The sequence below is a fragment of the Schistocerca americana genome, chromosome 5, assembly GCF_021461395.2.
Source record: "Schistocerca americana isolate TAMUIC-IGC-003095 chromosome 5, iqSchAmer2.1, whole genome shotgun sequence".
Taxonomy (NCBI): Eukaryota; Metazoa; Arthropoda; class Insecta; order Orthoptera; family Acrididae; genus Schistocerca; species Schistocerca americana.
The window spans coordinates 448,520,100-448,546,558 of NC_060123.1; the positions used below are offsets into that span (position 1 = coordinate 448,520,100).

The window sequence follows — 26,459 nt, forward strand, 5'->3', positions numbered from 1 at the left end:
TGATCAATCCATGCAACAGATAACTCTTGTGAATACTCTGAGAATAAATAATAATGAGAACAGGTAGCAAGATGATCGCTGAGCCACAGAGAGGTATGCAGAAACGACAATCACGTTCTCACAACTAAAATTTCGGCCACAGCCTTTGTCAGAAAATGAGCGCGCACACAGACATTCACAAAATCACTCAGACAGAACCCTTACATACATCACCATCATCTCCAACCACTGCATCTACAGTCCCAGAGAATCAGATCGATACAAACAACCCCATACGCCTCCCTGCCTCTCATTAGCAGCTGCTAGGCTAATGGCAAGAAGTCGCGGCAGCAGTGACTGCAAGCTTAGGGGAGTGGTAGGAAGGGGAGAATCAGTAGGAATGAGGGAGTACGGAAGTGGTGCACGTACTCAGCTGTTCCCAGCCAGTGGCGATGCATGACATCTCAGTAAACAAACCATTTCATCTACCGAGGCAAAAAATGAGTTTTTTCCCGTGTTTTTTCAAATTTTCCTGAATTCCCTGATACATTTGATTTCCAACACTTGTGGCAATGCTGGATTTTTCGAGGACCTCTATAAATTAAAAAAAAAAGGAATGAGGGAGTAGGGAAGTGGTGCACGTACTCAGCTGTTCCCAGCCAGTGGCGATGCATGACATCTCAGTAAACAAACCATTTCATCTACTGAGGCAAAAAATGAGATTTTTCTTGTGTTTTTTCAAATTTTCCTGAATTCCCTGATACATTTGAAATACCCTGATTTCCAAGACTTGTGGCAATGCTGGATTTTTCGAGGACCTCTATAAATTAAAAAAAAAAAAAAAAAAGAGCTACAGCTAAGGACTGTAAAATACCTACAAGTTTTTGTTCAAAACTTATTATTTTTTATACCTTTCCTCATACTGCATTTCTAACTTTTTAAAATCTTTCTTCAGCATTACTTCATTGAAACTTCTTCATGTATTAAAACTCTGAGCCACACTGAAATCTGGACCAGTGCATTTCATGGGCAATGCTCTTACCAATTCTGTTATCCAGGCTTCAATTTGGCAATACCTGTTCCTTATCTTCTCTTTATTTCCATGTTGTGTATACCCAGACAACTTACTTGCATTTGCTTTCTCAAAATCTTCTTCTTCTTCTAATTTCTTTGTTCAACAGCACATATTACTATCATTACAGAAAACTTATCAGTGTATCAGGTGCTAAATTATCAACTACAAATGTTTTAAAACATGTCTGCATGTTTCTTTTATTTCCTCAATTTACTACAAGAAGTCTCATTTTATGAAACTGTTCACAATTAAAATGAAGCTACATACATCAAAATCCAAGTTCTGGCACACAAAACAAACAAGTCTTGGAATACTGAAATAGTAATTGTGATTAGAAGTTTGTGTGCTATAGCAGTAATGCTAGCAATTATTAAGCTGCTATATTTTTTTTCTTTATTAATCATACTATGACAAGGCGCATGCAAGTTATTCAGAAAATTATCATCCATTTTAGTCTTTTGACACAAAAAATTTCACTAATAGCATCTACAAATAACTTATCACAATGTTCCTGTTGTGACTCGCCGATCATTCAAAGCGCCGCCGCGCAATTACGCGCATCCTCTACGTGCGGCGCTGTCTGCCAGCCATGCAGCAGCTGCGCCACCTAAGCGGCCAGCTGAGCAGCGGCCGCTAGGCTGGGACTCAGTGCTCATTCGAATGCTAACATGTACACATGTCTTGCTTGTCAACTTACTCTGTGACTTATATGTGTTGTGCCGTTCTGAAATATATTTGTTAAACTTGACGTTATAACAGTTCCTGCCTACTGTTAACACTACAATGGAGAATGGGTGTACTAAGTGACACCTATTAAATTAATTAGATATTGTTATGAAGGTGTAAATACAATAAGGTACACAGAATGTTAAGATTTCACAATACATTAAAATTGTACTTTGCCATACTACATAAAATTTGAGTAATGTGGTGCATCCAATCTTTCTGGAGATTTGAGTTTCCAAAGGGAGGGAGGGAGGGAGGGAGGGAGGGAGGGAGGGACGGAGGGAGGGAGGGAGGGGGAGAGAGAGAGAGAGAGAGAGAGAGAGAGAGAGAGAGAGAGAGAGAGAGAGAGAGAGAGAAAGCGCAATTGGTTGAGTTGGGGGAGGGGGCCAAACAGTGGGGTCCCATCGGATTAGGGAAGAATGTGGAAGGAAGTTGGCCGTGTCCCTTCAAATGAACCATCCCTGCATAAATCAGGATTGCCAGATGCGGGTTTGAGCTGTCGTCCTCCCAAATATGAGTGCAGTGTGCTAAACACTGTGCCACCTTAGGTGGCAAAGCTAATAAGTGTCAGTGTAGTGGGTGGTGGTGGTGGTGGGATCACTCATGGAAAAATTCATGTAGTAGTTGGTGTTAGAGCTGCACCTTTTTTAGATTGAAGTCAGCTGATAGGTAAACCTGCTTAAAGGAAGTCCCTCTAACTAAGGGCTTACCTTCACAGGATGTAATGTTTCCAAGTAGAGAAGGAATTAGCATATTTCATCATAATATAGGAGGTATTAGAGATAAAGTTAATGAACTGCTGATAGATGTTGACCCTGAAATTATTGGTATAGCAGAGCACCACTTAAATAATTTGACAATTCAGAGGCTTTCTTTACCCGGATATAGATTAGCTGACTGTTTTTCAAGGAGTTCCTTGTGGGGTGGGGGAGTGGTTATGTACATAAAAAACAGTATTCCATTTGAGTCCATAGACATATCACGGTACTACACTGAACAGATATTTGAATGTTGTGCAGGGGCAATTGAATTTAGTGAAACTAAACTTCTTACTGTTGTTGTTTACAGGTCCCCTAACTCTGACTTCAGAGCATTTCTGCCCAAGCTAGAGAGGGTTCTTGATTCACTTTATAGAAAGAATCAGAAGTTAGTTATATGTGGTGACTTCAATATAAATTTTGTATATGATGGTGCAAGGAAAAGGATGTCGGTAGATCTCATAAACTCATATGATCTGATCCAGACTGTGTTTCTTCCCACTAGCGTGCAGGGGAACAGTAGTACAGCTGTTGACGATGTTTTTATTCATTCTTCATTACTTGACGGGCATTCTGTTAGTAAAAGGGTGAATGGCCTTTCAGACCATGATGCACAAATTGTTTTTAGGCTTTAGTACTCAAACAAATGTCACATTTAATTACAAACTATGTAGGAAGGTTAATCCAACAGCAATAGAGAGTTTTTGAAACCTTGTCAAGGAACAAGAGCGGCAGGATGTTCATAGTGCCGATAACATAGATGATAAATATAAGGCTTTCCTTAACACATCTCATGCTCTTTGAGAGTTGCTTTCCATTAGAATGTTCTAAACAGAATACTAGCAGTAATAGGCAGCCCAGGTGGCTGACTAGTGGGATAAGGATATCATGTAGAACAAAGTGGGAATTATATCAAAATGTTAGAAGTAGTCACAATCAAGCTACAGTAGCCCATTGCAAACAGTATTGTAAGGTGCTTAAAAATGTTATTAGGAAAGCAAAGAGTATGTGGTATGCAAATACAGCAGCTAATTCACAGGATAAAATTAAAACCCTATGATCAGCTGTGAAGGAAGTGTCTGGTCAGCAGCACAAGGTCGACGATATAGTCAATTCGCAGTAAAAATATTTCTGTTACTGATAAATCAGATATATGTACAGTATTTAACAACCATTTTCTGAGCATTGCTGGTGAATTAAATAAAAATTTAGTTTCTGAAGGGAATCATATAACTTTCTTGGCAAATGCCTTTCCAAGACTGATGTCTGAAATACTCTTCTGTGAGACAGACAAGAGTGAGATTGAGTCAATAATTAAATCACTGAAGACTAAGGACTCTCATGGTTATGATGGAGTTCCTAGCAGAATATTAAAGTACTGTTCTGCATATGTTAGCCCTGTATTTAGCCATATTTGTAAATTTTCCTTTAGGAATGGTCAGTTTCCTGAATGATTTAAAGTACTCAGTAGTAAAGCCACTTAATAAAAAGGGAGAAAGGGATAATGTAGATAATTTTAGACCTATTTCTATGCCATCAGTGTCTGCTAAAGTTATTGAAAAGGCTATGCATGTAAGTATAATTGATCATTTTATATCACACAATTTGCTATCAAATGTACAGTTCGGCTTTAGAAGTCGTTTAACAACTGAAAATGCTATATTCTCTTTTCTCTGTGAGGTACTGGATGGGTTAAACAAAAGGCTTCAAACATTACGCAGATTTTTTGATTTAGCTAAGGCATTTAATTGTGTTGATCACAAAATATTGCTCCAGAAGTTGGACCATTATGGAATACGGGGAGTAGCTCACAATTGGTTCACCTCTTACTTAAGCAACATACAGCAAAAGGTCATTATTCACAATGTTGATAATGGATGTGATCTGCAGTCTGAGTGGGGTACTATCAACTGGGAGGGTGCCCCAGGGATCAGTGTTGGGGCCATTCCTGTTCCTTATTTACATAAATGATATGCCCTCTAATATTAAGGGTAATTCTAAAATATTTCTGTTTGTTGATGACACTAGCTTGGTAGTAAAGGATGTTGTGTGCAACATTGGCTCAGTTTCAAATAGTGCAGTTCACGACCTACGTTCATGGCTTGTAGAAAATAAACTTACGCTAAATCACAGTAAGACTCAGTTTTTACAGTTTCTAACACACAATTCAACAAAACCTGACATTTTAATTTCAGAGAGTGTTCAGATAGATAGTAAACTGTCATAGAAAGCCCACGTTCAGGATCTTATTCAGAGACTTAATGCTGCCATTTTTACAATTCCCACGGTATCTGAAGTAAGTGATCATTCGACACAAAAATTTGTCTGCTTTGCTTATTTTCATTTGCTTACATCATATGGTATTATATTTTGGGGTAATTCTTCCAATTCTAAAAGGATATTTTTGGCTCAGAAATGGACGGTTCGGGCACTAAGTGCTGTAAAGTTCACGCACCTCTTGTCGACCCCTGTTCACGAGTCTGGGTATTTTGACATTGGCCTCTCAATATATATATTCCTTACTGTCATTTCTTGTAAACAATATTAGCTCATTCCCAAGAATAAGCAGATTTCACTCAGTTAATACTGGGCACAAATCAAACCTGCATTTGGATCGGACTTCCTTAACTGTTGTGCAGAAAGGTGTGCAGTATCCTGCTGCATCCATTTTCAATAAGCTACCACAAGAATTCAAAAATCTTAGCAGTAATGCACGCACTTTCAAATCGAAACTGAAGAGTTTCCTCATGGGTCACTCCTTCTATTCTGTTGAGGAGCTCCTTTAAAAATTAAGCTGATTCTTGTTGTATTGTTGCTTGCGTTTACTTAAACTTATGGACTGACTTGTTTTTGGTTCATAAACATTTATTTTTATCTGTTATCACTTTTATGTTGTAATTTGAATATAATAGAGGGAAACATTCCACGTGGGAAAAATATATCTAAAAAGAAAGATGATGAAACTTACCAAACAAAAGCGCTGGCAGGTCGATAGACACACAAACAAACACAAACATACACACAAAATTCTAGCTTTCGCAACCAATGGTTGCCTCGTCAGGAAAGAGGGAAGGAGAAGGAAAGACAAAAGGATATGGGTTTTAAGGGAGAGGGTAAGGAGTCATTCCAATCCCGGGAGCGGAAAGACTTACCTTAGGGGGAAAAAAGGACAGGTATACACTCGCACACACACACACATATCCATCCACACATACACAGACACAAGCAGACATTTGTAAAGGCAAAGAGAAACTCTTTGCCTTTACAAATGTCTGCTTGTGTCTGTGTATGTGTGGATGGATATGTGTGTGTGTGTGCGAGTGTATACCTGTCCTTTTTTCCCCCTAAGGTAAGTCTTTCCGCTCCCGGGATTGGAATGACTCCTTACCCTCTCCCTTAAAACCCATATCCTTTTGTCTTTCCTTCTCCTTCCCTCTTTCCTGACGAGGCAACCATTGGTTGCGAAAGCTAGAATTTTGTGTGTATGTTTGTGTTTGTTTGTGTGTCTATCGACCTGCCAGCGCTTTTGTTTGGTAAGTTTCATCATCTTTCTTTTTAGATATATTTATGTTGTAATTTCATTTACTGACATGTTCTGTGACCTTGGGGATTTGCTCCTCAATTTGGTCCTATGGAACTTGACGTGTAAATAAATAAATTAACCTTGCTCACGAATTTGCTCCTATGGAACTTGACGTATAAATAAATAAATAAATGAATCTTGCTCAGAATGTGTGTGTGTGTGTGTGTGTGTGTGTGTGTGTGTGTGTGTGTGTGTGTGTGTGTCACATCATCTCTGAAACCAGTGGAGAGATTTCATCCAAACGTGGTACATGTATGCTTAACTGTCAGGCAACAATCATTATGGGCTTAAGAACCACCTACCTAACATAGTTCAGGGGATATGACATCATAAACAATGTGATGCGCAAAAAATTGCCTCATTATGCATGATGTCTACATTTATTACTTCTTTTCTATAACTCTATTCTCAACACATTTTGGAGACAGTATCCACGTATGCCTCTGAATGTACCTACAAAATATATCACTGCATGACACATTGACTCACTACCACATCTACACATACTGTCAGAAGTTCTATCATAAGGAATATCAAGCGAAATTTGTGACTGGCTTGAGGACTTTTTGGTAGGGAGGACAGCATGTTGTCTTTAACAGATTTTTGTCACCAGATGTAGAAGTAACTTTGGGTCTACACCGGGGAAGTGTTTTGGAACCTTTGCTGTTCATGTTGTATATTAATCACCTTGCACACAATATTAATAGTAACCTCAGGCTTTTTGCAGATGATGCAGTTATCTGTGATGAAGTAATGTCTGAAAGGAGATAGATAAATATTCTGTCAGATACTGACAAGATTTCAAAGTGGTGCAAAGATTGGAAACTTGCTTTAAATGTTCAGAAAAGTAAAACTGTGCACTCCATAAAATGAAAAACAAAGAATACTATGACTATAATGTCAATGAGTCACTGTTGGAATCAGCCAACTTGCACAAATACCTGGGTGTAACACACTGTAGGGATATGAAGTGGAATGATCACATAGCCTCGGTCAAGAGTAAAGCAGATGGTAGACTTCAGTTTATTGGTAGAACACTGGGAAACTGCAATCAGGAGATGGTTTATGAATAACTCAAGCGATTTACCCTAGATTATTGCTCAAGTGTGTGGGACCCACACCAAATAGGACTACCAGCTGATATTGAACATATACAGAGAAGGGCAGCACGAATGGTCACAGGTTTGTTTAATCCTTGGGAGAGTGTCACAAAGACACAGAAGGAACTGAACTGGAAGACTCTTGAAGATAGACATAAACTATCCCAAGAAAGTCTATTAATAAAGTTTCAAGAACCAGGTTTAATGGTGACTCTAGGAATATACTACAATCCCCTACATATTGCTTACATAGGGGTCAAGAGAATAGGATTAGAATAATTACTGCACAGACAGTGGAATTCAAACATCATTCTTCCTGCACTCTATATGCAAATGGAAAAGGAAGAAACCCTTATAACTGGTGCAACGGGACGTGCCCTCTGTCATGCATCTCACAATGGTTTGCAGAGTATAGATGTAGATGCAGATGTAGATCCGGAGATACGACACCATTAACACTGTGATAAATGAGATATGATGTTATAAACACTAAGATGCATGAAAAGCTGCCAAAGCATACTTCATCTTTACTCCTTTGTTACTAACTCTATCTGCAATATATTTTTCAGGCAGTATCCACATACACTGCTGAACGTACCGAAACAAATACACCATTGCACAACACACAGAGCAAGAGGTGTGACATCATAAATATTGCGCTACATGAAAAATTGCTTCCTCATGCATGAAGTCTTAATACGTTTGTTGTTTACTACTAAGACATTCCTACAGAAGAGTCAACTTACAGAAATAACAAACACCTATCAGTACTTTCCACAGTTTCAACTGTGAAGTACAAATGGCTGTAGATAAAAACAGCAGCCATCTACACAGTAATGAAGAGGCACTGCCATAAAGATGCTTACTAATCCTATTGCAGACATGTGAAGCAGCTGCATCCAGCATACAGAAACTGTCCAGGATCATGTTACTTAATATGGTTACTGTACTTATACATTTGTATATTATGTATTTTTGTTTGCATGGCTCTTTCATAATTTCAAACTGCATTTTCACAAATATTTAGATATGAAATTTTTTTGATAGTTTGTTACAAAAACAGTTCATTTTTTGTTTTTGTTTCCAATAGAAAATTTTCAAAATTAATACCTGGGCAATGCCGGGTTTGTCAGCTAGGTTCGCTGGGTTTGTATAAAACTAGCATTTTTACTCTATTTTCTGAAAAGAGATATAATTTAACATTTGACAAGAATTTACATACCAGGAAGTCTCTTCTGGAAGTATCTTTTTGGAGTGCAGCCTTGTGAGGAAGTGAAAAAAGATATACAGCACAGTCAAGAAGAGAACAGAAGCTTTTGAAACAAGATGCTACAGAAGGATTCTGAAAATTAGATGTGTAGATCAGGAAACTAATAAAGAAGTAATTAATCAAACTGTGGAGGAAAGAGATTTATGGCAAAACTTGATTACAAGAAGGTATGGGTTGATCAGAGAAAGTCGGAGGCAACACAGAGTTAATCAGTGTGGGGCAACTGAAGGGGGAGGGTGGGGGGGCAGAATTGTAGAGGGAGTAAAAGGCATTGCTACAGTAAGGGGTGCTCACACAGATGTGGGTTGCAGTAGTTATGAAGAGGCTTCAAGATGACAGAGTAGCATGAAGAGATGCATCAAACCAGTCTTGGCACTGAAGAACATAACAGCAACTCTAAATGCCTCATCTCTTTTCATTCTGAGCTTATATGATGATACAACAATTTTAATAATATATGCAGCACAACTGTTGCTTCTATCACATATTTCTGCCAATCCTTGACCTACAGACCATGTGTATGTCAATTAACATACATAACTCTCTTGAATGTATGAGAAAGTAGATCTACATGTAAGTGCAAGATCTGATTTTACATGTAACACAATGGACAAATATGTGTGTGTGTGTGTGTGTGTGTGTGTGTGTGTGTGACGAAGGCCTTAATACCCGAAAGCTTTATTTGTGACAGTTTTTTTGTTGTGCCAATCAGTGACTCAGCATCTCCACTATATGGCGAGCAGTAACTTTTTATAATATTGTTACAAAGCCAGAGATTAGGAATATGGTGTCAAAAAAAAGGGCAATACCATAAATGTTACATGAGTGAGTTTTACAAGATTTGTATCAGTATCTTCAAAATTTACAGAGATGAAAATGTGATGATTTGGTAAGAAAGAAAGTAAAAAGCATACAAGCAACAATGGCAGGTCCAAGGAAAAAACAAATATAAAAGTAAGTTACCAACAAGGGTGAAAAACAAGGATTGACAATAAGTCACAGAGACTTGTTTCAGTAGCCTAAATAACTAACTTTTTAGATACAAAAGAAAGAAAAGGCACTGTTACACCCCCCTTTGTTCTGACCACTGACGATGGGTGTTACTCTTTAAATCAAAGACATAGAATGACAAATGTTCTGCGGTAGTTGCATTTACTAGATATGAATGAATTGTGTGTTTGCATAACAACTATGGACACTAAGCATACAAAAGAGGTATTGACACTAGCTTTTACTGCTTCAATCACTGCTGTGGATTTATGTTTGCACACAAGTGAATCTTTTTAATTTTGCAAAATCTCCCTGAGAATGCTGAAATTACATTTACTTTGCTTGTCCAGTTGATTAAAGTGGCAAGTTTAACTGTGCAATAAGATCAACTTGAAGTTGGCTTATAGGAAATACTAGGGAGTGCCATTTTCAGGTATATGGGTGCGCATGCATTAAACGCAACTTCGATCATTTTAAAGGAATGGGTGCTTTCAAATGAAGTCTACTGCTGTATCTGCAGCACTTACCCTGCCAACAAAACATAAACTCCTGTCCAGTCTACAGCCATTGCACTCGCCTGAAACAATAATCAACAGAGAGATAAAGCAAAATATATAAAAGTCCAACATTTTTAAATAGACAGGAGAAAAAAGGAATGCCTATATAATAATTGCTGATATTGTAGCTACAAGCTGACTTTCTGTATACTGTCTATAATAACAGAAGCAACAGTAAATTCAGTTGTCCTTATGAACGCATGCTTAATGTAACCTCAAGTTTGGCACACAATGCACTTTATGAAACACACTTGTATACGATCACTAGAACGATTCCATATAATAAAGTCATGCTCTACAGTCAATCAATTTATTTGTTATTTCTCCATGTGCTCCACAACTGTTTCTTTAATTAACATAAAAGCACTCCAGTTGCTCTGTAGAGTTTATTTTAGTCCATTACCAGTTTAAGCTCTTCTATTAAGACATTTTCAAGTGGTTCTGAAAACTGTGATAAATATTTATATGTGTATTTTAAACATATGAACATCAATCCTATATACATGGTAGTTTTCAGAACCTCTTGAAAAATGCCTTAATTGGAAAAGTCGGATCTGGTAGTGGGCTAAATAAAGCTCTACAGAGCAACTAGAGTGGTTTTACAATTTATTTGTATTGCATTTACTTATTGTAATGGTTCATTTCCATGTCTCTTATGCCAGTGTGAGGAACATGTCAAAGTAGAAATGTTTCAATTAGACAGAAAATGTAAGAAAGTACTGACACAATATTTCAAATATTTCAAGGACTGTTTTTTATTTTCCATTCTTTTTAAAATCCTAGAGTAAAAACACTCTGTCCGTCTCTTTTAAAAAAATTACTGGTCTTACCAATTAAACACATCTTTACATTTTTAAGAGCACATAATTATATGGTAAAAATTCAAAATTACATGGTATTAAGTTAAACACTTTTTATATCAGTGTATTTTAAACCTTTCTGGGAATAACTGAAGCATAATGCAAATCAGATTTTGTTCCTGTGTTGTAATCATGGGTCATTTCATTATTTTCATAGTGCATACACCCCCAATTGTTGAATTGATCAAATGGTATGATGGATAAATGTATTGGGAAATTGTACTGAAGTGTACAACAGGAGGTTGTTGGATGACTTTTTCCTTGAGACAGAAAATTTTCTTTCACTTTAATAAATTACCCCAAATACAATACCATAATGCATAATATAATGCAAGTAACCAAAGCAAGTAGAGGAAATTATGTTTCCAGTTGGACAAGAATTCGGAACAGTACAGCAGTAAACACTTTTTAACTGTTGACCTAAGTGTACTACATACATATCTTGTGGGATTCTGTGTTTAGCATAGTAGTTGTTGGGGCAGGACTTCTTCAGATTTACTGACAGGAAGTTTACTTTGAACCACATAAGATATTCAAACACCCACTAGATCAGTGGAAGACTTGTTGCACATTATAATACTAGCGTAATCAGTCAAAGCCAGACATCATCATAAATATATCTCAAAATATCTTATCAGGTTCAAAGTAAATTTGCTGTCATTAAAACTGAACAAATCTTACCTCATGAACTTTTATGTTGAACACAGAATCCCACAGGATATATCTGCAGTACATAGAGGTTAACAGTTAAAAGCATCTACTGCTCAGAATCTGCATGCGCACCCCCCCCCCCCCCCCCCCCACACACACACAGAGAGGGAGGGAGAGAGAGAGAGAGAGGGAGAGTTTTCTCGTTTAAATGTATTTCTCGGTAGATCCATGGAGGGCTAGACAGAAGATTACAGAAGCATCCGATTCCACCCATCTGCTTTGATCCAGGACATCATCAATATGGCAGAAATGGCCATTCTCAGCACCTCCAATATGGTGCCTATGACATCACTACATACACATGGCACCAAACACGAAAATACATATAAATAAGACAATAATCTCTCCCTCCAAAAATACAATCAAACTAACAAAACAACTGTGGGAAACTGGGGGGTTTCAGGGTGAGCACAAGCTAAATATAACATTTTAAAAAATCACACCACAATCCAAATCACACAAAATGGTGACAAAAAAGAAAACAAAATTACAATATTCTGCTACACCAACAAAATCCACAGGAATCAGACACTTCACTTGACCTATATAGTTCAACCGCAACTGTCAATACCACAAAAACAACACTGATCAACTACAAAAATTGGAATTGGACATTTCCACAACTGTCGATACCACAAAAGCAACACCCGTGACTACGTAAATTGGAATTGAATGTTTCCCTTGGCCTATGTACGGTAACCATAGCTGACGATACCAAAACACCAACACCTACAGCTACGAAAAATAAAACCAAAACCACAACACCTTAAAAACCCAAAAATCAAATATCCCTACAGATATTAAAACACAATCAATACACCAATAATACACTAAACGTCACAACTCGATGAACAGACTAAAAAAAGAAAAAAAAATTACTTACCACCAACAAATTCTGCTGCTGCAAATGAGGTCAGGCCACCACACACACACACACACACACACACACACACACACACCACTACCACCAGAGGACACCATCAACCACAAAAAACATCTACAAACACAACCAACTCATAAACTCCACACTGTAATGACGTCACATACCACAACACCCTTACATCATGGGTCAAAGCAGATCAGTGTCCAATTCCCCAGTCAGGCCCTACCTCTCAAACCACTTAAATGTTCTCATATGAGACAACTGCCTGCTTCCTGTCTGTTTTAAACAGTTCCCAACTGCTCCTCTGACACCACAGTGACATGCTTTGTCCACTTCTAAGTTGTGAGCCTCAGAAACATCAACTTTGGAATGGTCGTAAAACATACTGGCACCATCTTTTTGTTAAAGGTTTCTAGCACATCATTCATGAGCGAGAATAAAGCTTCAGGTGTGGAGGTATCTTTCTTAACCCTTGACTATCTTCTGTTGATAATGTCAAAGTTGTCAAGATTGTTCACAATTCTTGCACATGATTCATCTTCAATGGCTTCACATTCTAGCCCAAAGAAGTATTAAATATGTGATAGTGCTCTTAATTACTCTGAACAAAATTTAGGAAGTCTATTAGAAAAATTATTTACACTTGCTGGTGACTGTTTGCTTGTTAATGTTTTTTTCTTTGTGTCACTTCCAGCTATATGGGTTATGTCTACATGTTTACAGACAGCAGTTTCAAACATAAAAAAGCTCAGCAATCTAAACTATTTGCACAAGGCACCCCACAGAAAAGGTTTACACTGTTTGAAGTTTAATAACCGAGGAGATATTAGCTTATTGATAACCTGGTCCAACTCTAACTATATGGTGCTCCCATGAGTAGTGTGTGTCACCAGTAACTACTAGTAAATAACAATATGGCTGGAAACTTGTTCTTGGAGCAAATAAAGTGAATTTTAAAGTGTTACTGGAAATGTGGAAACATGAAAGAAGCACAGAGACAATGCAGATCATAGTTTCATACTACGCTCCCATCGCGGATAACAATAACAAAATTATGTGACAAATTTGAGAGGGAAGGAAGTGTGTGTGGTCTGATGAAAGAATGAAGTAGCAAGAATAATTCAGTAGTTGACAAACGAGGGGAGGATACAGTGGTACATGCTTTCACAAGATCCCCAAAAAAGTCCATATGGCAAGCTGCATGTGAATCAGGTGGCAACATATCAAGTGTTCGCTGTATTTGAAAGCAAGCATAGTAAAACGCTACAGCTCCAGGTTGCTTCACGCGATGAATGAGGATGATCCAGATAGGCACCTTGAATTATGCAAATGGATTTGCGATAATAAACAGTTTAGTCATTGTTTGCTGTGATGAGGCGACATTTAAACTGAATGGAACTATCAATCAATATAACTGTGTGTACTGGGCAAGAAATAACCCCCATGTTATGGAAGATAGAGCTGTTAATATTCCTGGGTTATCAGTGTGGTGTGGTATGTCTGTCAGAGGACTTGTAGGATAATTCTTTTTCGAAGGAACAGTGATGGTGCACCATTACACTGCAATTGTGGCGTGTGGAAATTCCTAGCTGAAACATTTGTTGAGAGGTGAATAGGATGACGAGGAAGTCTTTGAGTTTCCAACCAGATCTCTCGATCTAATGCCATTAGACTTCTTTCTCTGGGAAGCTCCCAAGGATACCATCCACGTCACAGAGCCACATATGCTGGATGACATGAAAAATGCAAATGTGAATCCATTCCAATGACAACTATAACACAAAAGTGTCATTCTGTTCTCCAGCATTGCAGATGCTGTACTGCTGCTGATGGAGGAAATTTTGAGCATCGTCAACAGTAAAACATCATCAGTAATTGATGAATTCTTCTTCGGTTATTAGTCGAGTGGTGGCGCCATCTTGTCGCAATGTTTCAATGAGTTTCGTACCCATCATCATCATCTTCGCCAAAAGATGATGGGTACAAAACTCATTGAAATGTTGTGACAAGACGACGGCACCACTTGGCTGATAACCTGAAAAGAATTCATCAGTGGCATACGCCAAGAAAGACTGCAATCGCATATATCATCAGTAATGTAATGACCATTTATGTAACCTACAAAATTCACAGTTTTTGTTATATTTGTTTGTATTATTTAAGTTCAAACAATGTAAACTACTTTGTGGAACACCCCGCATGTATACACACAATAGTCTGGTCATGACATCATCAGATCACTGTCCAAGAGTGCTGAGTCATGCTGGCATCTGCTACGGAGTTTGTAGTGTGGAAGAACTGCTGTTGCATGTACAGAGGCCATAGAAATCCAGAAGCACAAAACCAATTTTAACAGAAAAGAATAAGGATTGTAATTACACAAGTTGTGGGCCTTAGTGATAAATAAAGTTAAAACCACCAACTATTCAGCTCCACAAACCCCACTCCTTTCAGACAGCTTTCACCAGTCACTGCTTGACAACTTGAACGTTTTGTACCTTCATGCCACACAGATTTCTTAGCAACTAACCTCTATCCTGGTTCATATGATCCTCTAGAAAGAAGCAATGGATGACACAAATGACAATGGAAAAACATTACCAAAAGAAAAACTAACAAATTAACAGGACTTCCACAGGGATAAGAAGTTTTGGTTTGAGGAGAAAAAAATAAAACAATTAAAGGCTAAATATACCCTCAAAACATACCAAATTAAAACTGAAAACTGTATATCCACTGACAAGAAAAAAAATATCTATAAAAAAATAAAATATTAATAAAAACAATTCACAGAAACCAACACAGGATGATAAATGTATCATTGCCATTTGACCTCTACAGGTGTAGTATAAAACGTGATCAAATGCCTCCACCATTGCCTCTGTTGCAAGAAATATATCCTTGTTTCCAACCAATAGCTCAATTCATAGCATCAATACCATGAATAAAAACAATCTACTTAAAGGCCTAAATTCACTTATCTTGGTCCAGAAAGGATTCCAATATTAGGACTACATATTTTCAATAATTTGCAGCAACCATAAAAAACTTGGTTTCAGATAAAGCACAGTTCAAACAGAGTTTAAAAGACTTCTTGATATGCAACTCCTACTCTGTAGATGACTATCTTAGCAGGGACTGTTGGACCAGCTTAAGTTAAAATGTCCTTAGATTTCAGTTTTGACAGCACCTGGCCACAACAGTCAAGATTATGTATTTTGTGTATGATACATTTATTAAAAGTGCATAACTGTGTTTCATTCTGACAGAGTATTAATTCAGTAAATATTAGCAGGTCCAGTTTACTACATAATGTATTTACCTATTTTGACAATCTCCTGCCAAATGATCAGAGTTGTGAGAATTATATTTAGAAGTTTTATGTTTTTTATGTTATACTTTCTGATTTGTTCCAAACTCAAGAAAAACATATCATTTTTGGGTCTATGGGACAAAAACTGAATATAATCTACATATTGTTCCAGTAAACAATGTGATCCAATCTCCCTCCCTCCTTGCAATGGCTCACCAGGTACGACAGACTTGGGAAACTGCAAGATTGGGAACTTGCAAGACAAACCATTAGTCCTAGGAGCAGGCTCTAAAATACAAATAACTGTAAACAAATTACTTTCCACACAATTATTGATGAAACCAGCACACACAACAAAGCTAATACAACCAACCACAAAAACAAACTAACATCTGGCACACACAACAAATATAGGACATACAAACAACACACATGAATGACATCCATAACTGAAATCTACAAACAAAAACTTCGCAGATGCCGTTTACATAACTTATGTTGTTACACTTCAAAGACTATACCAATGGACTGTGTTGTTCGTCAGACCTAAGGAAATGTAAACAAAAGTCATCCTATAGTGACAATTCTACATATTAAGGAAACTTATTAACAGTGTGTGTTCTTTGTGCCAGGAGAACTAAATACTGACACTGATGTCAGGGTGGCACCAAAAGACCATAATTTGAGTGCCACTCTTTATACTACTGAAAGATTCAAATAAACCAATTGAGAAACGTGCAAAAGGTGAACACTGAACAACATGAAAAATGGACAAGGACTATATATTCAGGGATAGAACTTCTTAAAGGAAACAGCTCAGAGGAACATGCAACCACTAAGAATCACAATACTCATTATTGGAACAATGACTAGAAATAGCTGTGAATTAGCTGAACAATAGTCAGGGTGAGATTTCTTAAAGAAGACAGCTTAAAGCAAACACAGTCATTATAAATCACAAGAATCACTACAGGAACAATAACAGGTTATCATCTGTGAATTAAAATCTGTGAGTATGGGTTGTGAGCCACAGAACATTTTCCTACAAAAAGCAAAGGTTCCGGGATGGTACACAGTTTTAATCTGTCAGGATGTTTCAAATCATCAAACACTCAGCTGCAGAGTGAAAATTCATTCTGGAGGTATGAATTAGCTGAATTTCTTAAATGGTGGAGTACACATACTCAATGTGTGTCATAGCCCCTTCTGAGATGCCAGAAACCAAATGACACTGAACAAAGGATACCCCTTTGAAAAGTGATGCAGTCAAGTAACTGCATCCACAATACACTACAACTGTTCCATTCATGTCACCACTGATCCACCACTAGGATGAGAGAGATAAGTCTCCTCACCATCTTGTTGTCTACATCAAAGGCAAAATTTGGTTGGGGTGACAAACTAATCGTTAGGGTATACCAACAAACAGCCCATACTACAAGGTGACAATTCGTTGTTGAATTCATAGTTGCATGAGCAGGACTGAAAATATTATATTTATTAATGTTAACACTAATCATGTATACATGTATTATAAACTGACTTGTTCCAAATCATTTCAAAATAAGAATTCAAATGACCTACAGAACATTCTAGAATTTGAGCAATTGACAACTATTTGGTGTGGATGTTTTTAAACATCAAATGACATATCTCTATGTCCAGCTGCTGTGGGGGTAGGAAAAACAAATTTCTGGTTGAAGAACACGAGCACACCCTCCTGTAAGTTGTTGTTCAGTGAATAATTATTCTGTCTTCCACTACTCCTGTAGCTACCTAGGAAACCGTAGCAAGTGTTGTGTTAAGTGATCCCGTAACTGGCTACTCTAGCATCGTCTGTACCTACTGGAGATGCAACAACTGAAAGGGCTCCATTGGTGCACAAAAATGGCAAATGTGTTGTTCGATACCACTTTCAGTAAAAGTTATGAACTGGAACCCACTTGTATTATTTATAACGTATGTACACAACACGCATAAAAATACTCGGAGATTTGTCTGTCATCTAATACACGTTTTCTGAACACACCTTGCAATTTTCTTTTTTATGCGAAAAGTGCATTAAATATGGGAAAGGATTAAATATGGCAAGTTAACATTTGTAGACGATACAAGTCAAACTGTGATAATAACCTTCAGTGTATAATTATCTCCATGATCTTACATTTGAGAAATAAAAGCTGGTCACAATAAAAATTAACTTCACGTTGATGTGTTCAAGTACAGAAGGTGTAAGGAAGCTGGAAACTCAAGGACGAGGATATACACAATCATCAAAAACCAAATATTGGTAACATCACATTCCTAGCTTGCAGAAAATATTGAAAGCAAAATATGGCGCACATTTACTGAAATATTACCTGCAGGTCTCTGTGCTCCGATACGGTGAATTCGCTACTCCACCGTGCGGCCATTGTCATCTATAGTTAGGAACTATGACCGATTACTTTAGTAGTTATGCCTGACAACACCGACTTGTCACCGAGATCAAGCGCATGCTGACTAAATAATACGCTATATGTTCACTGAAATACTGATGCTGACTGAAACAAATTGGCGCTCCAAGCAAACAGTATTATTTTCATATCGGAAAATAGTGTTTCTGCACATTTCTACACCCTGTCCAACACACCGCAAAACTCCTTAGACAGCCTTCTGCCACTCTTTGTCAACAAAAACAATTTCGAAACCCAAAGAGTTTCGCCTGTACAGAGATAAAAATCATCCCTTGCCAAATAACATCCAAAGATAATACTAAAGAGTTTCTGTATATGAGTGTCTGTATATGAATGTTTGTGTTTGTTTATTAAGTGAGCAATGGAATGAAACACGTAGTTTGTACAACATGTACTGACGAATGGTGAAGAAAAAGCGCCCGAACACGGTGAATATCTTAGTAACAGGCCGTTTTTTATAACCTTTGACCTGACGAAAAGATCGCTGCGTACCAACAAATTAATATTATTGTAAATGACAAGAAGGACGTGACTATTTAAATCGCTATAGTGCACCGATACTTATAATGTCATCGACCAGTCATGACAACAAAATGTAATTTTTCTTGCAACTTTTGGACCATAACAATCGTCTAACAATAGGAAGTGATGATACAACAACTCTTCAACAAAGTATCATGTTTTAGTGTACACTGATGCTATCGTGTGCGTTGTATTACTGGAAGATATTTATCGAGAGCTGTAAAATGGTTGCTATCTGGATTTCTCAGAATTCTACTTTAACAGCACTGTTTAATTAAGATAATCAGAGACACCTTCATAAAAATTTATCATCATCTTACTAAACAACGTCGTCATGTATCGTCCTAAATATTATAAATTTTATTTTCTTGTGTTTGTAAGTGCATCTGCACGAATCCATTAGCAGAACAACCATTGTTTCAAAACATTGCTCCTAATGTGGCAGAAACAGAGCTGCAATTATCCAATTTTTTTGTTTGCTCGATGTATGTTAATGATTCTAACTGATCTCTTCTGTTACCGTTTCATATTCTGTTGTTATACTCTTCGTTTTTTTCTGGAGTTAGAACTCTCCTAAGAGACAAGTTCATGTTGGGGCCCTTGTGTTATTGTCAAGTTCAATTTCACCAGTAACCAAATAATTCTGCTACAGCCACTGCTCTAATGTTACTAAGATCCTTTTTTTAGACTAAATTGGCACTTTGCCTCATGAGGTAGTACAACCTCTGGTTCTACTATGTGAGCAATTTGGTCCCCAGAGAGAAGAAGCCAAGCAAAGTGGCACAGTGATTAGCGCACTGGACTCACATGCTGACGCTGAAAAGACGAGCCTATATTGGCTCAAGATGGTGCAGTTTGCACAAAATTGTCATTCCTGTGGTTCCTAGGGGGGAGAGAATAGATCTTGCCATTCTCGTTGATTTGTCCCGGTGGAGCCTGAAAAAGAGAGAGAGATACTCTGATGGGGGATTAGTAAAACTCACATTTAGGGGGATTATGATTTAAATTTATTGTCAATTCTGATTTATGATTTCCGTAAATCGTTTTAGTCATATGCAGGGATGGTTCCTGACAAAGGGCACGGTTGACTTCCTCCCCATCCTTCCCTAATCTGGTGGGACCAATGATCTCACTGTTTGGCCCCTCCACCAAATTAGCCCACCCCTGCGAAATACACCCTGTGTCCACTGCAATGTAAATAATTAACGTTGCTCAGTAAAAGCAGAGCTCATAGAGCAGACTCTTCTGGTAGGGCTACAGCATTTTGCCACCTTCAATCAAAAGACATTATTCCTTGTTCTGATACAACGTAGTGTTATGTGATCTATAGGTGTAATAACCTGCGACCTGAGTATCTTAGGCTGATATGCTATTAATAATATGTATTTGTCCTATGACCATTTTCTGCAGTTTACGTTGCATTAGTCATATTCATAGATTTAAGTGTGAGGAAGTCGTTTCTGAAAGTATTTGTATGGAGTGTAGCCATGTATGGAAGTGAAACAGGGACGATAAATAGTTTGGACAAGAAGAGAATAGAAGCTTTCGATATGTGGTGCTACAGAAGAATGCTGAAGATTAGATGGGTAGATCACATAACTAATGATGAAGTATTGGATAGAATTGGAGAGAGAAGGAGTATGTGGCACAACTTGACAAAAAGAAGGGACCGGTTAGTAGGACATGTTCTGAGGCATCAAGGGATCACAAATTTAACATTGGAGGGCAGCATGGAGGATAAAAATCGTAGAGGGAGACCAAGAGATGAATACACTAAGCAGATTCAGAAGGATGCAGGTTGCAGTAAGTACTGGGAGATGAAGACGCTTGCACAGGATAGGGTAGCATGGAGAGCTGCATCAAACCAGTCTCAGGACTGAAGACCACAACAACAACAACATAGTCATATTCCTTGGGTCTGTGGATTGTGTAAAGAAGTCAAACATGTAATTTAATTTAAGTGCAGTAAAGTAAAATGACTTAACATTAAGAAAGACTATTTTATTCATACATCCAGGGTTCATCTTTCAATGATACAGGATGTATCATAATAAGAGAATGGAAATAAGTAGCTCAAAAATAAAAAGCACATGTAAGTATACTTTACTAGGATGGAATAGGTGATTGGCCATATTAATGATGAAGGAACCATCTTGGCATTTGCCTGAAATCATTTAGTAAAACCTAAATGAGAATGTCAGGGCAGAGCAAGTGCCATCCTCCCAAATAAGAGGCCAGTATCTTAACAACTGCAGTGCCTCATTTAATTGTTTCCTAGTCACTATTGTACAAGGTTCTTTGATATAATCCCAGTTTTGTTTATAATCACTGCACAGATCTAGGACACCTGCTGATATCTCTGGAACCATGAACTTGCTACTGTACCCTTTGCACTAATTCAGTCTGTTAAGAAAACTGCCTCCAGTCCTGTAAACATGCCGCTATCCTTCATGCCCATCTTAATATCCTTCCACCAGTCCACCTGAAAAACTGAGTCAGTACCTCCCCTTGATGGAGAGAGATGCTGAACTCAGGAGAATGGCGAGACATTACTATCATGCACTGTGGATCCTGGCTCATTCTTTCCTTGCAAAAAACGGACCATAATGACCTACATGTTGATGTGACATTAAAACTTAATCTTCCTTCCTTTCTTCTATTTCTGTGCAAGAAACAGTACAGTATAATAGTACTGTGACAAGCTGTATAGTTGTCACTTTTCATTACTAACCTGTATCTACATTTACATATAAATCTATGCTCTGCAAACCACTGTGAAATGCATGGTGGAAGGTACATCCCATGGTACCAGTTATTAGGCTTTCATCCCATTCCATTCAGGCATTGAATGCAGGAAGACTGACCTTTTAAATGTCTCTGTCTGTGCTATAATTTATCTGATCTTTCCTCATGATCCCTATGTAAGTGATAAGCACAGGTTGCAGTAGATTCCAAGAATCATCATGTAAAGTCTGTTCATGAAACTTTTTAAGTAGGCCTAGGCCTTCTCAGGATAGCTTACATCTATCTTCAAAAGTCTGCCAGTTCAGTTTCTTTAGCATCTGTGTCACACTCACCCCCGGCTCAAACAAACCTGTGACCATTCATGTCAAGGGAAGTGATTGATCCCAATCTGTGGCTGTTAATGTTGGTATTGGTATAGGGAGACGTTTTTGAGCTATGTAGGCCAAGGGAAGTGTTTGATCCTATTTTATGGGATCGGGAGCTGCTGTTGAGCTATATAGGTCAAGGGAAGTGATCGATCCCAATGTGTGGCTGTGAATGTTGGTATTGGTATCGGGAGATGTTTTTGAGCTATATAGGCCATGGGAGGTGTTTGATCCTAATTTATGGGATCGGGAGCTGCTGTTGAGCTATATAGGTCAAGGGAAGTGATAGATCCCAATGTGGGGTGGTGTATGTTGGTATTGGTATCGGGACCTGTATTTATGGTGTTTGGACCTGTTTGCATATAGATTGTACAGAACTGAGTTTCCTTTTGCATTCAGTTTGCAGTCAGCAAAGGTGACGTCAGAAGTTTTTTCAATGCTTATGACCACATACCGAACTGGCGAAAGCGACATGAACTGTCTGGACCTAAATCCAAGTTTTCAAGGCTTACTTCTAATATTTGTACCTAAATGATTTTTGTAATTTTTATAGCAATCTTTCATGATTTGGGTCTTTATGGCATGCATTTGGTACTCTGACTGAACATGAACTAAAGGACTCATTTATTAGGTTTGTTAATGGCACTTGTATGCTGTCTGTGCGTGCTTTCAGAACGTAGACTGGAACCTCAACTATAGCTGCTGACTTTGAAATTTTTAATTTCTGTATTGTCTTCCTGACTTCAGACTCTTGTTGTGAGAAACATCGTCATTGTAGTTGCCATGTAAGTCACTATTGCATTATTGTGCTACTTCTAATTTATAAATTAACCTAAAACATCAAAATAAAGGTTTCCATGAAACTACTTTTTTTTACATCTACAGCCATATTTTGTAAACTACTGTGTCAGTTACAGTGCACTGTAATTGATGTAATCTTGTCCTAATGGTCCCTACTGGAATGGTACAAAAGGGGTTGTAATATATTCTTATAGTCATTCAGTTTCTTTGTCATATCTGTAACAGTCTTCTATGGGTCAAACAACACTGACCATTTGTGTTGCCTTTCCTTGTTCACATTTAGTACCCCCTGTTAGCTGTGTTTGTTACAGGTCCTGTGGTCATCATATACTAATTTTTTATTTTTGTTTTTTATGAAGTGCACAATTTACACCCCTGAACTTTTAAAGCAAGTAGCCATTCTGGGCCCCACTTTGAAGTTTTATCAAGATCTGATTGAGTATTTGTGGAAATTGTTCCAGAAAATACTTCATTACAGATAACTGCGGCATCTACGAACAGTCTGAGGTCATTATCTGCAAGATCATTAATATCCAGTGTGAACAGAAAGGCTCCTGACCGACTTAACTGTGGCACATCTCCAGTTACTTCTAAACCTGTTGACTCTCCATCCAGGATAATATACTGTGTTCTCCTTACAGAAAAATTCTCAGTTCAGTCACAGATTTCTCTTGATACCCTATATGATCGTACTTTTGGTAATAACCACAAATGTGATACGGAATCAAATGCTTTTCAGAAACTCAGAAGTCCTGATCTACTTCACTGCCTTGATGTGTGGCTTTCAGCATGTGATGTGACAAAAATGCAAGTTGTGTTTTACATGATCAGTGTATTTGAAATCCATGTGGTTGACTTGGAGATGGTCATTCGGTTCAATATACCTTATTACATTTGAGCTCAGAATATTCTAAACCAAATCGCTGTTGAGGATAGTGAACGGTACTTTTGTGGATCACTTCTGCTACTCTTCTTGCAGACAAAAGTGACTTGTGCATTCTTCCAACCACTGGTTGCGGTTTTTTGTTTGAGGAATCTTTGGTAGATTATAGTTAAAAGAGGGGCTAACTCACCTGTCAATTCAGTATAAAATCTGACGGATTCTATCAGGCCCTGGAGCTTCATTCAGTTTTCATGATTTCAGCTGTTTCTCAACAACACTGACACTAATATCTATGTCAAACAGCGGAAAGTCAAAGTTGGAATAACAACTAGATTACAAAAAGGGTAGATTGATACTCACTGTATGGAGGAGATGTTGAGTTACAAACAGACACGACAACAAGACTGCTATAAGTTTAAGCTTTATTCACAAAAGCATAACTGACACACGTGACCAGTATCTCTAGCTGCTGTTGCCACACTGCATATTGCAGCTGTACCTGATGGAAGCAGCAATCTGGTGTGTGTGTGTGTGTGTGTGTGTGTGTGTGTGTGTGTAGGGGGGGAGGGCGGAGGGGTAAGGAGGGGGCTTGGGGCAGGAAGGGCGAGGGATAGCAGGGTGAAGGCAGGGTGAGGTGGGGGACGGTGAAAAGCTGCTTGTGGTAGCATGCAGGGACATTGTGGGAGCAGGGTAGTGCTGCTAGGTGCAGTCAGAAGTGTTTTTGTGTGTGTGGTGGGGGAGGGGGGGGGGGAGAAGAAATAGCAGAAAAGAACAGTAGTAGAAGAGTGTAAAAAGACAGTGGGTGCATTGTTGGTATAGAAGGCTGTGTAGTACTGGAGGGAAGCAGGGAAGGAGACAGGTAACTGGAGGACAGGGACTAGTGAAGGTTGAGGCTAGGGGGACTATGGGAATGCAGTATACTTTGTAGGGAGAGTTCCCACCCGTGCAGTTCAGAATAGCTGGTATTGACAGGAAGGATCCATATGGCAAGATGGTGAAGCAGTCATTGAACTGAAGCTCACTGTGCTGACAAGGGAACCTCCCCATCGCACCCCCCTCAGATTTAGTTATAAGTTGGCACAGTGCATAGGCCTTGAAAAACTGAATACAGATCAATCGAGAAAACAGAAAGAAGTTGTGTGGAACTATGAAAAAATAAGCAAAATATATAAACTGTGTAGTCCATGTACAAACTAGGCAACATCAGGGATAATTACACTTTAGGAACGCCGTGGTCCCGTGGTTAGCGTGAGCAGCTGCGGAGCGAGAGGTCCTTGATTCAAGTCTTCCCTCACGTGAAAATTTTAATTTTTTATTTTCGGACAATTATCAGATTTCAGGCATTCACACATAATCAACTTCGCTCTCTAAAATTCCAGGACATGTTCAGATTTGCTTGGACATATGCAGGATTTGACGGTCTACACAAGGAACATTAATAACATATGTTTTGACAGAGTACAGGAAAAACTGTGCGACTGTGAAACTGTTGCATTCATTTGTTGCAGTTTATGTGACAAACTGTTATGTTTTCATCACTTTTTTGGGAGTGATTATCACATCCACGAAAAAACCTAAATCGGGCATGGTAGAAGAATCTTTTTACCCATTCGCCAGTGTACAAGTTAGGTGAGCCGACAACCTATTCCTGTCATGTGACGCACATACCGTCACCAGTGTCGTATAGAATATATCAGACGTGTTTTCCTGTGGAGGACTCGGTTGACCTATGGCCTTGCGATCAAATGTTTTCGGTTCCCATTGGAGAGGCATGTCCTTTCGTCTACTAATCGCTTGGTTTTGCGGTGCGGTCACAAAACACAGACACTAAACTTATTACAATGAACGAACGGACAGATCATAACTTTGCGAAAATAAATTCTTCACCCGAAGGAAGACTTGAACCAAGGACTTCTTGTTCGGCATCTGCTCACGCTAACCACGGGACCACTGCGGTCCTTCGCTCAGACTGTCCTTGATGTTGCCTATGTTGCACATGGACTACTCAGTTTGTATATTTTGCTAATTTTTTTCAAAGTTTCACATAACTTCTTCCTGTTTTCTCGATTGATCTGTGTTCAGTTTTCCAAGGCCTATCCACTGTGCCAACTTATAACTAAATCTGAGGGGGGTGCGATGGGGAGGTTCCCTTGTGAGAAGTATGTTCACCAACTGGGTGGTCCACCTGTCTCTTGGCCACGGTTTGCTGGTGGCTGCTCCTTGTGGACAGACAGCTTATTAGTTGCCATGCCCATGTAGAAAGCAGCACAGTGTTTCCTGCTTAGTTTGTAGATTATGTGGGTGCTTTTATAGGTTGCCCTCTCTTTGGTGGGATAGGAGATGCCTTTGACTGGATTGGAGTATGTAGCGGTGGGAGGATGTATGGGATAAGTCTAACATCTAGGTCTCTTGCAGGGATATGAGCTATGAGGCAAGAGGTTGGGAGCAGAGGTGGAGTATGGATAAACAAGGATATTGTGGAGGTTCAGTGGGCAGTGGAATACTACTGTGGAAGGGGTGGGAATGATAGTGGGTAAGATATTCCTCAAAAAAAAATAGTGGGTAAGATATTCCTCATTTCAGGATATGGCGAGAGACAGTCAAAAGACTGGCAGAGAATGTGATTCAGTTGCCACCATTCTGAATGGTACTGTGTCGCTACAGTTCTCCTTTGTGGCCAGACAGTGGGTGTGTGGGAAGTGGTAGGTGACTGAAGAGAGAAATCAGAGGAGATCTGATTCTGTACAAGGTTTGCAGGGTAATTTCGGTCTGTGAAGGCCTCGGTGAGAGCCTTAGTATATTTGGGTGGAGAGGGAGAGCTCATCACTATGGGTGTGATCTCCATGGCTAGGCTGTAAGTGAGGGACTTGTTGTTATGGAAT

General features: G+C 38.6%; 2 protein-coding genes across 5 annotated transcripts in view; one reads left to right on the plus strand and one right to left on the minus strand.

Annotated features, from left to right (window-relative positions):
- Positions 1 to 18,478, minus strand: part of LOC124615487 (GATOR complex protein WDR59) — a 272,429-nt gene extending 253,951 nt beyond the window's left edge. For all 4 annotated transcript variants that reach the window (XM_047143428.1, XM_047143427.1, XM_047143424.1 and 1 more), the window contains exons 1-2: positions 18,166 to 18,478; positions 10,009 to 10,058 (exon numbers count right to left, since the gene is read on the minus strand). In XM_047143428.1, coding sequence (XP_046999384.1) covers positions 10,009 to 10,058; positions 18,166 to 18,225 — 110 coding nt within the window. In that variant the 5' untranslated portion in view covers positions 18,226 to 18,478. The remainder of the gene's footprint in view (positions 1 to 10,008; positions 10,059 to 18,165) is intronic.
- A 75-nt stretch (positions 18,479 to 18,553) lies between these two features.
- LOC124615971 (INO80 complex subunit C) overlaps positions 18,554 to 26,459 on the plus strand; it is a 70,112-nt gene continuing 62,206 nt past the window's right edge. Inside the window, exon 1 of the mRNA XM_047144173.1 lies at positions 18,554 to 18,689. Within this exon, the coding sequence (XP_047000129.1) occupies positions 18,663 to 18,689 (27 nt within the window). The 5' untranslated portion in view covers positions 18,554 to 18,662. The remainder of the gene's footprint in view (positions 18,690 to 26,459) is intronic.